Source organism: Lampetra planeri, chromosome 28 (assembly GCF_965212315.1).
Source record: "Lampetra planeri chromosome 28, kcLamPlan1.2.h2, whole genome shotgun sequence".
Lineage (NCBI taxonomy): Eukaryota > Metazoa > Chordata > Hyperoartia > Petromyzontiformes > Petromyzontidae > Lampetra > Lampetra planeri.
This window is the reverse complement of record NC_136134.1, coordinates 327,680-348,660: the sequence shown is the minus strand read 5'-3', so window position 1 is coordinate 348,660 and position 20,981 is coordinate 327,680. Positions and strand designations below refer to the sequence as shown.

At 44.9% G+C, this 20,981-nt stretch overlaps 2 protein-coding genes across 3 annotated transcripts in view; one reads left to right on the top strand and one right to left on the bottom strand.

The window, feature by feature from the left end:
• The window catches only part of GIGYF2 (GRB10 interacting GYF protein 2), a 133,940-nt gene that overhangs the window by 37,629 nt on the left and 75,330 nt on the right, over positions 1–20,981 (top strand). The window lies entirely within an intron of this gene.
• On the bottom strand, positions 9,625–20,251 carry LOC144728291 (inward rectifier potassium channel 13-like). 2 transcript variants are annotated; one of them, XM_078607601.1, is made up of 4 exons: positions 20,162–20,251; positions 16,234–16,722; positions 13,492–13,808; positions 9,625–10,431 (listed from the first exon to the last, which is right to left on the bottom strand). In XM_078607601.1, the coding sequence occupies exons 2-4, from the start codon at positions 16,709–16,711 to the stop codon at positions 10,111–10,113; spliced, it is 1,116 nt and encodes a 371-aa protein (XP_078463727.1). In that variant the 5' UTR covers positions 16,712–16,722; positions 20,162–20,251; the 3' UTR covers positions 9,625–10,110. The 2 variants fall into 2 exon arrangements, with proteins under 2 accessions (XP_078463727.1, XP_078463726.1); XM_078607600.1 differs by lacking the exon at positions 20,162–20,251 and having other exon boundaries at positions 16,234–16,755.

The window sequence follows — 20,981 nt, the reverse complement described above, 5'->3', positions numbered from 1 at the left end:
GTTCTCCCACTGACTTCTTATAATATGTCTGAAGTGTGGAAGAGTAGGCCAAATGCCTCTAGAGGTGCTCTCTAGAACTCTATGTAGTGGAAGCCCTTCTGCCAGCAGAAAAATGAGCAGGAAATTGCAGGGCTCCACATTTCACTATTTGACTGCCAGCTGCCTATACACTGCGGAATCTTGTGTGTCTAGTGTGAGGCTTGTGTGCCTCGATGCCACCACCTTATAATGACTATATACATGACTAGCCTTTTGCCCGTCCAAGGACGGGTATATTTCAGTAAATCTGAAACTTCCAAGCGAAAAGAAGACTGCGACGTGATATTCATTGTATCAATTTGTGTGCAATTTGTAAGGCCGCGGTGACAGACTTATTTCATTTAAAAGTTATAATCCCTTGTTCATCATGACGTCCTTTTTACTTCTACGTCTTATTAGCATTACGGAGATCGCGTGATGTGAGGGTTGTAAGTTGACGCTGAGGAGGGGGAAGGAGGTGCCTCGCCCCCCCCATGTGGATTGACGTCACCCAATATTAATGGGGGGGGGTCCATTTGGAAGACGTCACCGTTTCATGATTAATAATGTGGGACGGCTGTTAGATGTGTAATGACGTCACCTGATCATGATTATTAATGAGGGGGGGTGCTACATTAGGAGTGACGTTACCCGCTCATGATTATTAATGAGGGGAGGAGGCGCCTCGTTCCCCCATGTGGAGTGACACCACCCGCTAATTATTATTAATGGAGGGGGGTGTCCATTTGGAGGACGTCACCTGCTCATGATTATTAATGAGGGGGCCTGGTCGACGTGGAGTGACGTCATGCGCGTTACACACTTACATTCTTGGGTAAATATAGTAGTCAATGTTGCTGTAATATATTGTGTTTGCACTTATATTACTCCCATAATGTAACAATACGTCTCAGATTGCACTGTTTAGATTCTTAGCCTAGGGGACCTCCTGATGGCAGTTGCCCCTATGGCACAGGGTAACTCGGCACCGGCTCGTAAGTGGGCATTAGTCTGCTAATAGGGAGCCATCATCGCTATATGTAATTCCAGTTTAATACATTTTGACCATGACTCCAGCACTCGATGGCCTCCTCTTATCAAATAACTTACATTGTAAAGCAGATGGTTTATATTTATGGTTAGTGCACACCGCAGGATTAACCAGAGTGGTTTGCCAGAATTGATCCATTAACCTCTGAACCAAGTGGTGAACACACTACAGCTGAGCCAATACATAAGATGCAAATGTTTTCTCTTCATATATATGCACACACACAATGCAGTATACGGAATATGATCAAAACATCCGGCCTGATTTTGTTATGTGTGTAAATAAGACTTCTCATTAAGTAAAGGCTGTACCCTCGAAAGTACGCTCATCTGCAATTCCAGTGTTCCTGTAAATTCTCAAAACACTTTTGGTAACACCCTATCTCAGCCACTTGCAGAACCAGTTTTATTTGTAACTAGCGGTAAGTACCGGGCGTTGCCCGTGCGAAAAAGGCAGACACACACATCGACTTACACACAGACATCGACCCACACACATAGAAACACATCGACTTACACGCACACACATACATATCGACTGACACACACAGACATCGACTTTAGACACATACATGGAGTTACACACACACATCGACTCACACACACACATATGGACTTACAAAGACACACATATTGACTAAGACGCACACACATGGACCCATGCACACACATGGACCCACGCACACACATGGACCCACGCACACACATCGACTTGCACACACATGGACTCGCACACACATATACATAGACTCACACACACATGAACCTACACACACACATGGACTTACAGACGCACATATCGATGCACACACACACATGGACTCTCACACACATACACACATTGCCGTACACACATCAACTGACACACATAGACTCACACACAAACAAACATCGACGCACACATGCATATAGAGGCACACACACATGGACTGACACACACACACATGGACTTACGCACACACATGTACGTACACACACACAACAACAACCGCCATTCGCCACTAAGTGGCGGTGACGTCACCACGACGCTTGTGCCAGGCTATGTGCATCTTGAGGCCGCGTGAAGTATCCAAACGCCCGCTGGCAGGAGGTGACGAGGCAGACGCAGGTGGCACGGGTGGACTGACTGAGATGACTGGCTGATGCACCACCTGTGCCCCCTACTGTGCCAACTTGCTGTGCTTTAGGCACCCGGCGCTCCGCTCGTTCTTGTGAGCGTCGCTCCTCCGCCCTCCGTTGTTGTTGGGAGGGCAACTGCCTCCAACTGCCCAGTCGCGTCCTTCACAAACCTCCTCCACAAAGGCCGATCTTGACACCGCTGGTACCAGTCATCGGCAAGTCCACTCAGCTCCACATCCTCCTGTCGCACATCACTCCATCTCGTTTCACAAGCGTAGAGAAGGGAGGGGATGACCGTGACCAAGAAGACCTGGAGTTTCGTGCGGAGCGACAGACCAGGTAGCTTCCACACAGCGTTACGCAACAGATGAAAATATATTGCCGTTCGACTGATTCGGAGTGAGACCTCTGCTGTTAAACGGGAGCTGGTCATGAGCACACTGCCCAGGTATGGGAAACTCTCCACTCTCTCCACAACTGCCCCATCACCGATTGGGATTTGTGGAGTGTCCGATGGTACAAAATACCCAGGCAGGTGCTTAGTTTTGGTAGGGCTGATGGTAAGGCCCCACCTCTTAGTGGCACGCTCCAGTTTCAGCAGCAGCGTTTCCAACTCCTCCTCTGAATGAGCAGCTATTACCAAATCATCGGCATACATAACGTGGTTGACCGCACCCGGGCAATGATCAGCCTCCCATTATATCTGTACCAAATGGAAATTCCCCCGGTACAGCTATTGCAGGCTTCATGAACTACGTGGTCAAAATAGATGTTAAATAATGTGGGAGCCAGAGGACATCCCTGTCGCACCCCAAGGTGTACAGGAAATGGCTCTGACTCCCAGCCACGCAGTTTTACCCGGACCCGCTCACCATCATGAAGGTCCTTAATGATCGTGAGCAGAGGGTCAGGGACTCTGAAAGCATGAAGAACAACCCAGAGCCCAGAGCTACTGATAGTATCATAGGCCTTGACCAGATCAATAAAGCAGAGATGTAGGTCTTGTTGGAATTCCCTACACCTGTGCTGTAGCAGACGGACAGAAAATATGGCATCTTGCCAGGACCGCCCTTTCCTAAAACCGCATTGGGGCTCCGCAAGCCTCTCCTCAGCATGCCTAGCAAGGCGATGTTGAATAATCCTTGCCAGGACCTTTCCCGGCACACTGAGGAGTGAGATGCCCCTGTAGTTGTTAGTTTGTGCGGTCCACCTTCTTAAAAAGGGGGACCACCAGGGCATCCTTCCAATCCTGCTGAACCCGTCCAGTGGTCTAGACTGTTGTTATGATGTCATGTAGGGCAGTTTGTGCACAAACGCTACCCTCCCTCAGCATTTAGCTTGGGAGATCATCTCTGCCCGGTCCCTATCCTGGTCTCAGACTCTGGATCGCCTTCAGTACTTCCTCAACGGATGGCACCTCAGCCAGCCACTCACAGGGGGTGACTTCTTCCAATATTTGAGGCACCGCAGCCTCAGCAGGGTCATCCCCACTGTGTGCCACGATGTTTTCCTGGTTGAGGGATTTCCCCTCCCCCATGACCTCACAAATGCTCAGCAAATCTGCAAACCTTTTCCTGGGGGTCGGAGATTGGATCACCGTATTTTCCCCTAATGATAGTAATAGGTGTGGCGCTGCAGGTTACCGCCGCAGACACATGCACATCGTTCCACACGCACACATGGACTTGGACACATGCATAATTATTGTGAAAATAAGTAACTTAATTTTAAAATAGTAGTTGTCTACACACGCAGACCACGCACACACATTGACTAACACGCACACATCGACTTAGGCACACACACATCGATGGTATGCACTGCTATCACTACAGCAATGCATACCGACTGTGGTGGTACCTGCTTTCAATACAGCAGTGCAAACCGACTATGGTGGTTCCTGGTATCACTACAGCAGTGCCTATTGACTGGTGTAACCTGCTATCACTACAGCAGTGCATACTGACTGTGGTGGTACCTGGTATCACCACAGCAGCGCATACAGACTGGTGGTACGTGCTTTCACTACAGCAGTGCATACCGACTGTGGTGGTGCCTGCTATCACTACAGCAGTGCATACCGACTTTGGTGGTACCTGTTTTCATTACATTTCATTACAGCAGTGCATACTTACTGTGGTGGTACCTGCTATGATAACAGCAGTGCATACTGTGGTGGTACCTGCTTTCGCTACAGCAGTGCATACTGACTGGTGGTACCTGCTATCACTACAGCAGTGCATACCGACTTTGGTGGTACCTGCTTTCACTACAGCTGTGCATACTGACTGTGGTGGTACCTGCTATGATAACAGCAGTGCATACTGTATTGGTACGTGGTTTAACTACAGCAGTGCATACTGAATGTGGTGGTACCTGCTATTATTACAGCAGTGCATACTGTGGTGGTACCTGCTATCAGTACAGCAGTGCATACTGACTGGTGGTACCTGCTATCACCACAGCAGTGCATAACGATTGGTGGTACCTGCTATGATTACAGCAGTACATATTGTTGTGGTACCTGCTATCATTACAGCAGTGCATAGTGACTGTGGTACCTGCTATCATTACAGCAGTGCATAGTCTGGTGGTATCTGCTTTCACGACAGCAGTGCATACTGACTGTGGTGGTACCGGCTTTAACTACAGCAGTGCATAGCGACTGTGGTGGTAACCTGTTTTCACTGCAGCAGTGCATACTGCTATCATAACAGTAGTACATGCTGACTATAGCAGTATACATCAACTGTTTAGTACAAACCACGAACCTGACCGAGTGGCGTGGTGAGGCGTAATCCCGTGCAGAGCCCCCGGCCTTGCCTAGATTGCCCAGCCTACAGGCTGGGGGCTGGCCCGCTACCCCCCCCCACCATCCCTCCGGCCGCGCTACAATACTATCTAAGCGCTATATACATAATAGCTACGGACTTAATAGCAGTAACTGCACGCATTGGGGTGGGGGGGAGAAGAGGACATCACACGGTGAAGAATTTACCTCAGCGTTGTGTGTTTTTAGCATTTTTAATGCGAATGAGTAATCCCCCTCTCCTCACACCGAACGCGTATGTGCATTGCTAGGGGCAACCACGGCTCGGCTTTGTCGCGCATGCGCAGATTTGTGCTTTGGCACGCGCTCGGCGAAGTAATATAATAATTAATAGTACTAAATTGTTAATTAAACTACAGTACTTTAAAGTTGACGGATGCAAAATTTGAATAGTGCTGGCTCACCACGGGGCTTATCGCGTGGTACCTGGGAACTTTTTTTAAACTTATACCCCATGGTTCACGAGTCAAATCCTTCGCAAGTTTCTTCCACACGCAGGCAGACAGACAGATAGACAAAAAATGCCTTTTATAGGTTAGATAAACACTCTCTACAAATACTCCTTTGTGACAACATCCTTTGGAGTAGGAAAGTCACAGAGTGAGATCTTCTTCTTTTTTTATATATAAAAGTCTCCGTGCGCTCGCGCTTGCGGGGGATTTGGCTCTCGGACGGTGGGGTTTAAGACCGAAATAATTTGCCAGCCGGCACGCCCTAAACCCCGTGTTGGGAATAGGCTATTCCGTTTTCCCATCCGTAACCTTTAAAGTAGTTTAATTAACACATTTGTGCCGTTTCTATTATTCATTATTTACTTATTGCACGACATCGACCGTACCAAGTGACGCCAATTGCGTGGGGGGGTGGGTGCGGACCCTGCCAAGTGATGTGCGTACGCTCGAGCTCACGGGGGACATTTTCTTTTACGCGTTTTACAGCCAACACATACACACATCACGCTGCGGATATGTATTCACAGTGTCATGTCCTCTTCGCCCCCCCCCCCAACACGATGCGTCCAGTTTATACTACAGACTCCGTAGATAATAATATTTTACTGCTTTTTTGCTGCGCTTTTATAACGCTGCCACGGTCTACTGCCAGTCTGTGATTTCTGCTTATTTATTAAATGCATTTCTATTGTTTCCATCGCTCACGTCACGCTATTTACTCATACATAGTACTGCGATACTGATAGCTGTGCCATCATCGGGGATTGTTGTGCCCGTCGATGTGTGTGTGTGAGTCCATGTGTGTGTCTTTGAGTCCATATGTGTGTGCGTGTAGAGCCATGCGTGTCTTTAACTCCATGTGGGTGTCTTTTTCGAACGGACAACGTCAAAGTGTTTATGTGTGTGTGTTAGTCATGTGTGTGTGTCAGTCGATCTGTGTGCGTGTACATCGATGTGTATGTCAGTCCATATGTGTGTGTGTGTTACTCCACATGTGTGTGTATGTCTATACATGTGTGTGTCACTCGATGTGTGTGTGTAAGTCAATGTGTCTGTGTGTGAGTCCATATGTGTGTTAATCCATGTCTGTGTATCTAAAGTAGATATCTATGTGTCACAGTCCATATGTGTATGTGTGTGTAGGGCTATGTGTGTGTCAGTCTATGTATGTGTAAGTTCATGTGTGTGTGTCTTAGTCCATATGTGTGTGTGTGAGTACATATGTGTGTTTACGTCAATGTGTGTTTTAGTCCACGTATTGCTGTGTGCGAGTCGGTGTGTGTGTGTGAGTCGCTCTATGTGTGTACTTCCATATATGTGTGTGCAACTCCATGTGTGTATATCTCAAGTGGATGTCTGTGTGACAGTCCACATGTGTGTGTACGGTAATGTGTGTGTCACTCTATGTATGTGTGTGTGTCGCTGTATGTGTGTACGTCGATATGTGTGTGTAACTCCATGTGTGCGTATCTCAAGTGCATGTCTATGTGTGTGTGAGTCCATATGTGTGTGTGTCTGTAAGTCGATGTGTTTGTGTGTGTCAGTCCATATGTGTGTGTGTGTGTCTCAGTCCATGTGCGTGTGTGTTAGTCGCTGTAACTCCATTTCTTTGCGTGTCTGTAGGTCCATGTGTGCATCTTAGTCTATGCATGTGCTTTATTGACCAGCTCAAGGCCTATGATACCATCAGTAGGCCTGGCCTCTGGGTTGCTCTTCGTGCTTTCCGAATCCCGAACCCACTCATCACCATCCTTAAGGACCTTCATGATGGTGAGCGGCGCCGCGTCTTAACTACGTGGCCGTGAGTCAGAGCCATTCCCTTTACACCTTGGGGTGCAACAGGGATGTCCTCTGGTTCCCACATTGGACCACGTAGTTCGTCGAGCCTTCAATGCCTGTACCGGAAGAATTCCCATCTGCTACAGATACAATGGGAGGCTGATCGATGCCCGGGTGCGGTCAAGGGATGGCTCCCTATTGCTCAACCACGTTATGTATGCCGATGATCTGCTAATGGCTGCTCACTCGGAGGAGGAGTTCGATGTGCTACTGCTGAACCTGGAGCTTGCCACCAACAGGTGGGGCCTTACCATCAGCCCAACCAAAGCTAAGCACTTGCCTGGCTATTTTGTACCATCGGACACTCCACCCCCACAACTCCCAATTGGTGATGGGGCAGTTGTGGAGACAGTGGAGAGTTTCCCTGGGCAGTGTGCTAATGACCGGCTCCGGTTTAACAGCAGAGGTCTCACTCCGAATCAGTCGAGCTGCAGTATCTTTTCATTGGCTGCGTAACGCTGTGTGGAAGCTACCTGGTCTATCACTCCGTACGAAGCTTCAGGTTTTCTCGGCCACGGTCATTCCCTCCCTTCTCTACGCTTGCGAAACTTGGACCCCCCTAATGGAACATCTTCGCCGGTTAAAAACATTTAGGCTGGCCTGCCTACGATCCATCCTGGGTTTAACCAGGCTGCATTGTGTGAGGAGCTCACAAATCCTTGAAAGATGTGGACAAAGTCCCATCGGTGACCTCCGGCAGGCAAGGCTGCGTTGCCTGAGTCATGTAGCCCGCATGGCCAGCCACCGCATGCCTAAACAGCTTTTGTTCCGCCGGATCGAGGGGGCTAAACGGGCGTGGCACGGGCTGGAGAAGACATGGAGTGATGTGCTACAGGAGGACTTGGAGCTGAGTCCACTTGCGGATGACTGGTACCAGCCGTGTCAAGATCGGCCACTGTGGAGGAGGCTCCTGAAGGACGCTACTGGCCAGTTGGAGGCAGTCACCCTCCAACAACAACGGAGTGCGGAGGAGCGACGCTCACAACAACGAGCAGAGCGCGGGGTGGCTAACGCACAGAAAGTTGCCACAGTAGGGGCCACAGGTGGTGCATCAGACAGTCGTCTCAGTCAGTCGACCTGTGCCATCTGGGTTTGCCCCGTGACCTCTTGCCAGCGGGCGTTCGACACTTCACGTGGCCTCAAGGTGCACATAGCCTGGCACGAGCGTTGTTGTGACGTCACCGCCACTTAGTGGCGAATGGCGGTTGTTCAGTCTATGTACGTATGTGTGAGTCCATTTGTACGTGTAACTCTATGTGTGTGTATCAATGGATTTGCATGTGTAACTACATGTCTGCCTTTTTCGCCCGGGCAACGCCGGGTACTAACCGCTAGTAATCAATAAGCTTGGTGGTCAAAAACTTGAAGGCGTTTTGATCAAAAAGCGGTGTTTCGACGTGCAATGTGTGCTTCGACATAATTTTCCTGAACCCTTGGGTGTCCTATTTTATGAGGCTATTTCAAATAGTTGCTGTGATACTGTCCATAAAAGGGTGGCCCATAGTGTGGTTGATAAAACCTATACTATAACGGTCTATATTGAGTTCAAACCTCCGATTAGCATAGTTGGCTACTTAGGGTGCGAAAGAAGTTCAAGAAAACGAGTTTGCATTGCCCCTGTGGGTTCCAGCATGTCTGCAGTTAACCATCTTTTTCCAATTTTCAAACAACAGCAACTCTGTGTTTACCATTAAATCTTCCACACACTTGAAGCATTATGCTACTAAATGTGCATGTGTATGTATTTTGAGATGTCGTTACATGTATTGAATCTTCGAATCCCAATGGAAAAACTACAGCGTTGTCTCATGGAATATTTGTCATAAATTATCTTCCAGTACAATCGGTCCGGCAATTAAGACTGAAGGGGCCGAATGGTGCTCACCCTGCCCAACTGCCTGAAACATCGCAGAAAGTTTTTGTGGACACTTAAAATTATTATACTTGTTTACCAAGTAAAGCCTCCCTACCAACAGTTTGCAGGAGGGGGCGACATTGCTATGTATAAGCCCAAATGTGAAATTTGCAGGTAATTATTTTGAATTAAGATGCACCAGTTACATAGTTTTTTAAAATTATTATGGAAGGAAACCATAGAGCCTAGAGGAGACCCATGTCGAACAGGTGAGAACATACAAACTCCACACAGAGATGCCCGAGTTGGGATTTGAACCCAGAAACTTCTTGTTTGAAGCACAAGTGTTACCACTCCGCCATGCTACCACGCGATGGGTTTTATTCATGGTGGCAGGATTTAATTTCACGTTCATTATGATAAACAATCATGGTCGGTAGAATTCTCAAGAGTAGACTATGTACACAGCTCTCCACACAAGTGGCTTTAATGTAAAATGCAGATCCATGCATACAAAGTAAAGTTTCTACATGTATGCTACACACCGCCTCATGCAAGAAAGTTGTACGCATCTATACGCATTTACAAGGAGAGTACGGATTGGGTTTACGTTTCATAGTGATACATTTATTAAAAATGTGCGCCACCTGCCCTTCTAAAAGCAACTCAGTACGTCAGTGTCTATAGTTTGTGTTGCATTATTAATCGTCTCTCCTACCCATACAGGGAAACTAATTCATCTGTAGCTTATTCACAACACGTATATGTTGGTAGGTTGACAACTAATTCACATACATATTTAAGTGAGTTGTCATTATAAATTCCTTAAATACCTTTTAGTTGTGGATGTGTTTTTGGAAAGTTATTTTTGTCAATAATATTTCTTCAAAAGATGAAAAGAATAACAGCAGCATAGGTCTTGCGTTCTACATATTCCTCTGGTTGGATTAGGGGCTGGACTCATCGATAATCAGAGCGACAGTGGAACGGTTTCCTTCGTTGGATTCATCGTCTCTCTGGTCTGCGGGAGCCCCGTTCATCGCGAGTCTCTCGATGTTTACACCTGGCTCTGGAAGGGGCCTGTCAAAGTCCCTCACGTTGTAGGTGTATTGTCCTTCTTTGCTGATCACTGCAGGAGGGTAGCAGTGGTTGCACAGGATTTCCTCGCTGATGTAAGATGTCCGCTTCTGACATACCTCCCCCGTATTTTCATCTCTGGCGGTGAGGAACACCACCAGCTCTAGGCCTGGCTGCACACTCCCAAGAACCTACAGCAATATGAGACCAAAAGTTAGAAACATAATGTGTTTGTTTTGTGTGAATTCCCAACATGTTTCACATTAACATGGAACTAAAGTTTGGTCGAATACAGTGATTCTTATATTTTCTGGACCTGCCCCACGGCACAAACCTCAAACAAATGTTAGCAGACCACCATGCTGTAAAGAATCTGGTGTTTTTTACTAAAACATTTACAACAGTTCCACGGAACCACTTTACACAGCCACTTGGCAGACCAGCTCTGAACCAATTCCTCAACCACATAAATTCCATACACCCAACCATCAAATTCACCATGGAGGTCGAAGAGGATGGCAAGCTACCATTCTTGGATGTTTTAATCGAAAAGAGACCAGATGGCTCAATGGGCCACTCCGTCGACAGGAAAGCAACCCATACGGATGCCTACCTAAAACCTGACTCCCACCACCATCCATCCCAGAAGAATTCCCTCATCAAAACTCTACACCATAGAGCGCAATGTATTTCCGACCATCACCTAGGTAAAAAATGAAATTAAAATTAATAAAAATAAAACAATAAAAATCACGACGTTTCGGAGGCAACACAAGCTTCCGTCTTCAGGTGAAACCGTCACAGCAAAATATCTGTACCTTATATAGAAGCTGTGACTTCTTGTCTCGTCTGTTAAAAATTCTAACAGATAGGTGAAATTCCTCCCCGTAGAGGGTATTAATTCTAGATTTGAAGCTTTCGTGTCCATACATAGCAGGGGTTACCAAAAATATTTCCCAAAGCATGAGCAAACACAAGATCCAGATTCGATTTAACACAGTACATACAATTTGTGATCTGATCCCATCTGTGAAGGATGTGATCCCCGACATGCAATACCCCGGCGTCTACAAACTAAGCTGTGGCTGCTGCAGTAGTTACATTGGGGAAACTAAGCGACATGTCTCGGACCATGTTCGTGAGCATAAGGCAGATCTGAAACACGGTAGGACCAATACCTCGGCCGTGGCTGATCATTGTTATAATGCGGTGGACACACACGAAATGTATTTCTCTAAGATGAAGGTACTTTGCAAACCCACTGGCTGTCAATAAAGATTCGCTCATGAAGCCATCCATATATACAGACATAGACATAGACACAATTTCAACCGAGAAGATGGGTACAAACTCAGCAATCACTGGACGGACGTTATCAACCAGTTTAAGTCATAATTGGCTGTAATGTTTCCATTTTAGACCTGGCAGCCCTTTAATTGGTGGAAGCCCACCACCAGGACCATCACTGCCCACTACTACCATCACCACTAGCAGTAGCTCTTTACTGGTGGAAGCCCACCACCAGTGCCGTCGTGGCCGTTTACGAGTACCATCACCTCTAGCAGCAACCTCCACCGTCAGCCGTGTGAGTGTGTAAAGCGAGGTGCAATGATTACTTAGCAGCCCTTTAATTGGTGGAAACCCACCACCAGCGCCGTCGTTGCACTCTATATGAGTATCATCACTGACACTTGGGCTACGCCCATTTCAAACCTTTATAACCAGTTTACCTTTAGAGGATGACCCCCTTTTCCTGATGACGGCCCCTTGTGTTGCATTCGAAACGTCGTAGTTTTTTGTTATTTTCTTTGAACCTATCTACGTGACTTTACCGAAAGACCCAAAGAATATGAATTCCTGCAGTCACGAAAGCTTTCGGTCAAGATTTGGTACTCTTTTTAAATCCTTTATATTAAGTCCACTTGCTTGCTTGCTTGCGCGCTTACGACCATGCAAATCTTTCGGTCGTTTTTTAACCCACTTCCCGTGATCCAATCGAGCTGACATTTTGCACACAGACTCGTTGTGCGTGACAATTTATTTTCGTGAAAATTTTTTTCCAAAATTTTCCACTTTTTAGGAAAATTTTTTTTCATATTTAATTTAAAATACCAATGTGATAAAAATGAAACTCTTACTCAAGAAAAACAGAAATGAATAATAAAATAAAACCGATGCCACGCATATAAAGGATTTATAGTGAAAAACTTTGTTTTTATGGGTTAATTTTTATTGACTACAGAGGGATGATGGGCTGAGTCAACCCCCAACCAGGATTTTAATTCACCACTTTCTGATTGCGAAGTGCTCATTCGACTACTGTGCCAGCTGGCCGGAGCATCAACGGGAAAACTAAATAAAAAATAGAACTCCATTCTGTGTCTTCATATATCTAAAGAATAAGATTTCCAGACCAATATTACCAAGTGTCATTTTCTTAACAAGCAAACTCCGGACTCATATTCTTGGTTCATGTAGAAGGGAAATAATAAAATAATAAAAATAAAGCATAATAAAATAAAATTCTCACTACGTTTCGGCCACAAAGCAAGCAGCCGTCCTCAGGTGAAGAAACAGAGCTGTCGGAAAGACAGCGTCTTAATGAACACTGCTAAGCTTGGCAGCGTATTTTAAGCTGGGTGGGAGGAGGAGAGCGCCTTGACAAAGGAGTTTACATATCAACAGAGGAATTTAGCATATTGATGACAAATGCAGATATGGGATTAGTCACTCCTTGTGGAATGTGTAGGCGGTGGGGGGTCTCAAAGTCATATTATGCTAGTGTATTATGTAGGATTAGCAGTAATAAAGGGAGGGAAATTTTTATAATAAAGAACTGCAACAGCCCAAACCACCACGTATCAAGCTAGTGCATTATGTGGAAAACAAAAAAGGAGTTTCTAAAGAACTACACATACCCTACTACCATACAGTAAACCGATGTGAAAAAAACGAAATATAAACTACATCAATATAATCAATGTACTCAATATACTCTACAATAAGCTGAGCTGTTAACATTAATTAACTCTTTATACACTACACTATATAATGACTACCATATAATAAACTGACTTTACCGAAAGAACCAAGAATATGAATCCCTGCAGTCACGAAAGCTTTAAATCGAAATTTTAACTCTGGGCTGTTTTCGACCTTCTGGATCTCAGCAGAGTATTGCTCGTTCCATACGCAGTTAATTCACGTCAGCACTCTCCACCGAAGTTTGTGAGTGACGTCGCACTGCTCACCTGCTGTTGCCTGTAGAAGGGGCTGGTCTCGGTGATGCCGTGGCAGTATGTGAGTGGGGACAGGAAGAAAGGGCAGTGTTCCTCCCCGTCCATGTGGTCGAGAGTGAAGGGGACAGCCGTCTGGTGCAGCAGCTCTGTGCCGTGCGTCTGGTAAAGCACCGCCTGCAGGCGAATGTGCAGAAGCGGCGATGGCAGCAGGTTCGCCACACGGAACTGGAGGCAGCTTTGCTCTCCCTGCCGGTTCACCACCGCGAAGTGGCTGAAGCGTAGTGTTTCCGAACGCAGCTTGGGCCTGGCTAGTTTGGCCACGAAAGCTCCTGTAAGAAAAAAAAAATGTGTACGTGTTCAGTCAGCACTGTGTAGACTTGGCCAGGTGGCATCAGTGGTCGAGCGATCGGCTCGCAATCAGAAGGTTGAGAGTTAAATTTCTGGATCCGGCCATTGGCTCAGCCCATCATGTCTGGGATGAAGACAAATGGATCACCACTTTGTGGGGGAAGCTAACTGTGGTTGTCCTATGGATAGACTCACCCACGTCATAAAATGGGGAATTTTCTGGCTGAGGGCTGTAAACGCGATATGAGCACCACCTGATTGTGTGAGAGCTTGGATGGTGCATCAGTTGCCACTGAATCAAAAGCCTTTTCGTAATTGATAAAAAAAAAACATGCTTAAAATGCCAAGGAAAAAAAGTTGCTTGGCCTTCAAATAAAAAACTAATTAGTTGACCTAGTCACTGCATTTTTATATGGAAACTAAATCTATCGTACTTCAATATAGTTAACGCTCCTAACACATTGTTCATAAAGATGAAGTGAATAGGAAATTCAGATTATTAAAATGAGGTCTTCCAATCAGTGTTTCCACCATTAACCGCATAGACACTGTCATACGATTCTGTAAAACACAAAGGGTACGGTGGGTGTACCTTGATATACGTTTGGGTTATGTTCTTGAAAACATATTTCCCATAAGGTCCCATTATATAACCTAAAATAAATTCCTATGAAAAGATTTCTGACCCAAAATCTACTGAAATGACACTTTACAACACAACTGAGATCTTCATGCATACATATGTATGATAATGACTAGACAGGTAATGCAAAACAATTACTGTACACAGTAATTTACTAACCATAAACTGTTGTGCACATTCTGAGGTGATGCTGTGGTGAGGTGTTGATGAGCGGAGGGGTGACTGGGAGGGTGAGGGTGGGGCAGTATCTACAGTATGTACAGTACGTACAGTACAGAGCATGGTTGGATCATACGCTACTTTTGAACTACGCGGCGCTTGGCTTGGAAACAAGGGGTGGCGTTACATAATGCGGCGGCCAGGCAAAGAGCCTGGAACAGTATACAAATTCACGGACAAATGACACAGCATGCATTTACTTTAGGGATTTAGATTATTTTCCAGTAAAAATTTTTTCGAATACAAAATAATATGATCACAAAACAATCAAGGCATAAACCGAAACAGCGTCAATTAATGACGAACGCAATAGCGAATATTCGTAAAGCAAATTAACATACATTGGGATACACCACTATCAAACATTTAACCTGAGCATGCATTACTACGTTTGGATTTACTCTTTTAATGTTCATAATTTCAACAGATTTTAGTCACTATGGGCTAGTTTCACATTAAAATGGTTATTCATTAGGTTAACGTGCACTAAATGTAAGTTAACCCTTTACTTCTGTAGCTTTGAGTAATGTGAATGTAAGTAGAGGTCGCAAATTCCTGTTTTATCAGGAATGATTAGACTTTTTTAACGTGCAAAAAATACATTTAGCATAATTCCTTAGGTTACTTGAGTTTGATTGAGGTATGCTCAGTTGGCTTCTCTGCAGTGAATTTATTCATGATTATTTATATAAATAAGCGCACAATTTTATCTGTGATGAACGCTGCACTTTCTGTCGTTTTCATGCAGGGGGCGCTGCAAACCTACGCGCCCCCTGCATTAACGACGGAGGCGCAGGGACAGACGTTCGATTACGTTGGAATCGATCTGCAGACGGCGGTCTTCTCACATGACCAGCTCTGTCGCCTTATCTCGATCCCGCAATCCCAAACAGGTGAAAGGCCGCATCGAACTGAACCCCCAGCAAGGCCATCTATTTAACGACGAGAGAAAATTCACACGAAATGTCGTTTAGCTTTTAATGAAGAAATAAAATGATCTACTTCAAAACAATACAATTCAAAGATGTTTCATTTTAAAACTTTAAAACGGAGCATCGGGTGCTTGCGTGAATGCGTCGTTCGTGTGCAATTTTTTCGTGATTTTCCTGGCCGAAGGCCGTAAATGGTTGTGAGGGGGTGCCACAGGCTCCCCCGAATAACCCCGAGTTTTACATTTTTAGCCAGGAGAGCCTCACTGAGTCTCAAGATTCTTTTTCAGGAGGGTCCGGCTTCCTTTTTGCATTCAGGGGGCGACTTTGCGTTGTCGTCCTAATTAAGTATTCTGCCGTGATTTTTTTTTATTTGGACCATGACACTGGCACACAATGGCTTTACTCTTGTTCAAATTACTTCACAGGATTTTTAAAGTCCACTGTGAAGCAGACGGGAGCATAGCATCTTACGTTTAACACGCAGCACCGCGGTACTAACCTGAGCCACGAGCCGGATTCGAACGGCGAATCTCTGCAACAAGCGGCAAACGCACTCCTACTGCTGTCCCACATTACAATTTTGAAATGCAATGTGACGTAGCGACCTCCCACCTGTAATGAGCGCTTCCAGCATGAGTCCCAGGATCATTTGTACAGTAAGCAGAGCCACGGCCTGCGGGCACTCCCCGTTGGGGTACATCTTGCCGTAGCCGATGGTGAGCTGAGTCTCGACGGCAAATGAAAAAGCGGCACGCAGGCTCGTGATTGCCTGCACGCAGACCACGTGCTCAGGGTCCAGGGTGGCCTCCACGTCCCCATGCAGGTACGCAATGAGGTACCAGAGCAGCGCAAACACAAACCAGCTGAGAAGAAAGGCGGCGGAGAAGACGAGCAGCATGAAACGCCATCGCAGTGACAGCAGCGTGCTCCAGATGTCACGCACGTAGCTCCAACAGCCCATTGAGGAGGAGGAATGCATGCGCAGCGTGGGGCGGCCATCCTTGGTCATGAAGCGTGGCCGAGGTTGGGCCAGCAGCGGCCTCAGGCACACTTGCTCGTAGCCCACACTGTCTCTGTACAGGGCACACATTCTGAGACCACCTGCCATGGTGGTATCAAGTTAATATCACTCTGTTGACGTTCCTTACCCAGTCAGTCTTGGTCCGGTTTCCCTAGTTGGGCTGCATTCTGAGCAATTCCTCTATAAATATTGAACTTCTGAAGGTGGCCGCAGGCGTGGGTGTCAAGTTTGACGACTTTAGACAAACACTCTAGAAGATGGCCGCAACCCAACCCGAAAAACCCCTTAAAAGCGCCTGTGGAAAATGTACGTCTTGAATTACCCAGTAAGCATATGTTACAGATGTATTTAGTTTGTATATTAAACCAGAGCACAAGTCATCATAAGTAGCTTATCGTTTTTGTTTTCAGGCTGCTTTTGGTTTGTCATTCCAAGATAACAGTGTATAGGATTGCTTCTATATGCAATGCTTTATGAAGTCAAGACTTTTCATTTTGCCACGTGATAATCTTGTGCCATGAACAGGATAAATAGCATCCAAAGTACAGTGCTGAGGTTATAGATCTCTATAATTGGAATTCACATGCTCAAATTAAAGTTGCAATTAAAGGTTTTTGCAAATTGCAGCAGGTGTAAAATGTATTATCCAGTTTTAACTATATTAAACATTGTACATACTGGCATAGAGGTTAGACATATTTGAGAATATTCAAGCGTCATATAATGTATTATGTCAATATTTCTTATTTTATATTTTAAACTGCATCCATCCACATTTAATAGTTCACTTACTGGGCTGGGGATGTAAGTAGTTTACTTACTAAATGTAGGTAATGTTTATATATACATGCTTATTGGTTTTCAAGGTATGGTGACATTGTTGCTTGAGGCTGCGATGCATGAACACCTTTCACTCGGGCAGTTATTTTTTTAGCTCTGGGCATTCAGGAATTGATAAAAGCTACCATACTGCCTCTACTTGATTACTGTGACATCGTATATAAATCAGCCCTCAGTACTGCACTGAAGAAGCTTGACTCAATTTATCACTCGGCCTTAAGATTTGCGTTGAACTGCCCATATAGGACCCACCACTGTGATCTCTACATTGGGTCAAACTTACCATCTCTTAATGATCGACGGCTTGTGCATCAGATCTTATTTATTCACGACTAGCTTTACTACCCGGCTTTGCTCGGGACTTGGATTCACCACGCCCGGCCGCCTTTGCCTCCCCAGTGGTGATGTTCACGCACCACACCAGTTACTCGTTTGAGGCTGAGTCGACCTAGGGGAGGCCCAGGAGCGGTTCAAAGAATCGTCACCGGTGTTGGCCGTGAGCGGGAATCGAACTCGGGTGGCCGGGTTCGTAGCGCAGCGTGCTAACCACTACACATGCGCGGGTGACATGACAGATGTGACGTCACAGCTCACTTGCCGGGCAAAAAATATGCATTATTGCGTCCCCCCCCCCCAAAATACCAAAGTCTATTTTTATAATTTTTGCATTGTGTACAGTCTGGAAAGTACCCACATCGCAAATTTCAAGTTTGTTACATGTCGGGAAGTACGCTAAACATTTTGAACAGACACACATTTTTTGTATATATAGATACATACAAAAAAATCAGCAGACTACCTGCTGGATCTCCTCACTGTTTCGAAGAACAAATTATGCCATAAGGTTTTCGCTCATTTACCAGCTTCACATTACTTATTGCCGTACAAATACTGGAGGAAGGGCCTTTGCTTTTGATGCCCCCAGGGTCTGGAATGTTAGCGCCAATAAACTGAAACTTGGATCACTACCTGTGAGATCTTCACTCAAAACTGCTTTAGAGGAGTTGTACACCCCTAGCTGCCACTGCTATTCAGTGGCCTGAAATCAAAGGTATCGCTCTGGATGACCGCTGCAAAGTATGATCTTGAGTTTTGATTATAGTGTGCTGATCTTTAAAGGTGCATTGAAAAATGTTGATACTCCTACTGATACTCCTGCTGTTATGGAGTGACTCATGCTGCCAGCTATGGCTGCAAAGTTTGGTCGTACATGTTTATGTATATCGTTTATTGTTAAATTTGAATCACAGTTCCTATGATCACTGTAAAAAAAATGTATAGCTTTATTTTGCGGATTTTGAAAACGTTTTGGTTTAGCCATATTTGTTTGTTGTAGTACAGAGTTAGACTGATAACTTTAATTTAAATTGTCTTATAGTTATTGTTTGACTTGCATCCCACTGGTATTTTTGAACACAGCATTGATATACGGTGCTTTTTCTGGAAGACTTTGCTGTTTTTTCCTGGCTTTTCTGTTGCGTGTAGTCACTTCAAGTTGTTTCTTGTTCATGTTTTTGTTTGTTGCGGTTGCACCGGATTCAAGAGCCGCATGGCTCACAGGGCTATACCTAATAAATAAACTTAAAGAAAAACTAATATAACGTGCTAAACGTAAAGGCCTTCTTTGAAGACCTCGTGGTTCTTGAAGTTACTGCAGTGAGGCCCCGTTCACAATTTGGCTCTTAAGAGAGATATTTCGATCACAAGTCACCTTCCTGGATTATTTGCTTAAAGTCGTGAATAAACAACCACAGCTAGAAGAGTCGGTTTCATTGAGAAGGTAACATACTCTTAAGTGATTTTGGAAAATGTAATGGCTGTCTCTAATATTCACGTTTGTTAAATTTGAAATTCACAAACTCGTACCGTTTAAATTTTTTCTTAACAATTCGGTCACACTTATTTGTCAAATATATTCTTTGGGTCTTTTGGTAAAGTGATCTAGATAGGTTATTTTCTTTGAACCTATCTACGTGACTTTACCGAAAGACCCAAAGAATATTAATTCCTGCAGTCACGAAAGCTTTAAGTCAAGATTTGTGAAATATTCTTAAGCTTGATTCTTGTTTCCACCTCTGTGATTTGGAGCGCCATGCGGCCAGCAAAGTTGACAGCGCACTGTACGTTGAGTTTGCTCGCAAGTCTTTCTTGGCCATACGCAGCAACGTGTCTTTTTTAGCCATTGGTTTTAATATATGGCCCAGAATTGAAAGGTTACAGGCTGCCAACATCACACTAACATTCTATGTAAAACATGCTGCTTGCCTCGGTCAACTTAGCAATGGTTATCTTGAACAAAAAATAAATATACGCCTGGTTTCAATGGACTCTCATCTGGTTATAAATGTCTACTAATACTGCTGTTTTTCAACAACTGAAGACAAAGTAGGACATTTTGGAACATTCTTTATTATGTCAACAATACAGTAATATTTATCGCGTGTCATTTTGAGACTTTTAATTTGTAAAAAAATGTATTACCCCGTAGCGATTTAAACGTTTCACGCAGTGCAGTGGAAAGGCAAGACGAGGCATGAATGATGAAATGATCTGCGCTATTTCATCATTTTGCCGTTGGAACCAAGTAATATGTTATTGTTTATAAAATACACACTGTCATTCTTACAATGAAAACCCGTTTTTATGAATATTGGGTTGCATGCATTTTTTTAGACCCACCTTTGCTGGTCGTCGCTGAGCTGTCTAATAGTTGTAGAATGGATAGCAGCACAAATGTATTAATCGTTTTGCGTATGATGTGTACGTGTGTATGCTCTTTAATAAGTTACTCGGTGGTTATTGTTAATGTAATAACAAGCGACTGTTCTTACCGCTGGCGGTCTTTAGCCGTTCTTTAGACAGTCTTATTTAAAATCAAATGGCGGGAATTGTGTTGATTGGCACAAATAATGGTGCAGCGTCAGGCCTGAAGGAAATGTGATAAGGAAACCGCAAGAACAAATTGGGTTACTCCACATAGTACCCCGTGTAGTTTTATGTGTTTAAATATAAAGGACAAATCTGTAGCTTGATAATGTAAATTAGCATGTTCTGTTTACGTGACAACCCTTAATAGTTGGCTGTGTAGGGTGGTGGTGGATCTTAATGACACATTTATATATTTAGGTGATCTAACCCAAAAAAACCTTATGGACAGTGTGGTGAAGTATGCTCAAATGATGCCCCCGTGACTCACATAATATGGTAAGGCGAGTGTCCAGCAGTGGATTGACCAGCGATGTAAATAGTTATAGAGTAATTACAGGCCCGATGAGTCAGTGGTAGAGAGAGCGGCTCACAATCACAATGTTGAGAGTTACAATCCTGGTTGGGGTTGATAGCCTATCATTTATCTGGGGTGGATAAAATTACGGTAGTACCACTTTGTGAGGAAGTCAACAGCGGTTGTCCTATCGATAGACTCGCCTACATCACAGGAATGTAACATTTCTACCACTGGCTCAGTGCTGTAAGGAGGATATGAGCATCACCTCAATAC

What these genes read in the sequence shown, in the direction of transcription:
- LOC144728291 (XM_078607600.1), bottom strand. Translation starts at nt 16,729, where the DNA reads ATGGCAGGTGGTCTCAGAATGTGTGCCCTGTACAGAGACAGTGTGGGC. An exon ending in GCTGGAAGCGCTCATTACAG is followed by an intron (nt 13,809 to 16,233) that starts GTGGGAGGTCGC and finishes TTTTTCTTACAG; the next exon opens with GAGCTTTCGTGGCCAAACTA. An exon ending in CCTTCTACAGGCAACAGCAG is followed by an intron (nt 10,432 to 13,491) that starts GTGAGCAGTGCG and finishes ATATTGCTGTAG; the next exon opens with GTTCTTGGGAGTGTGCAGCC.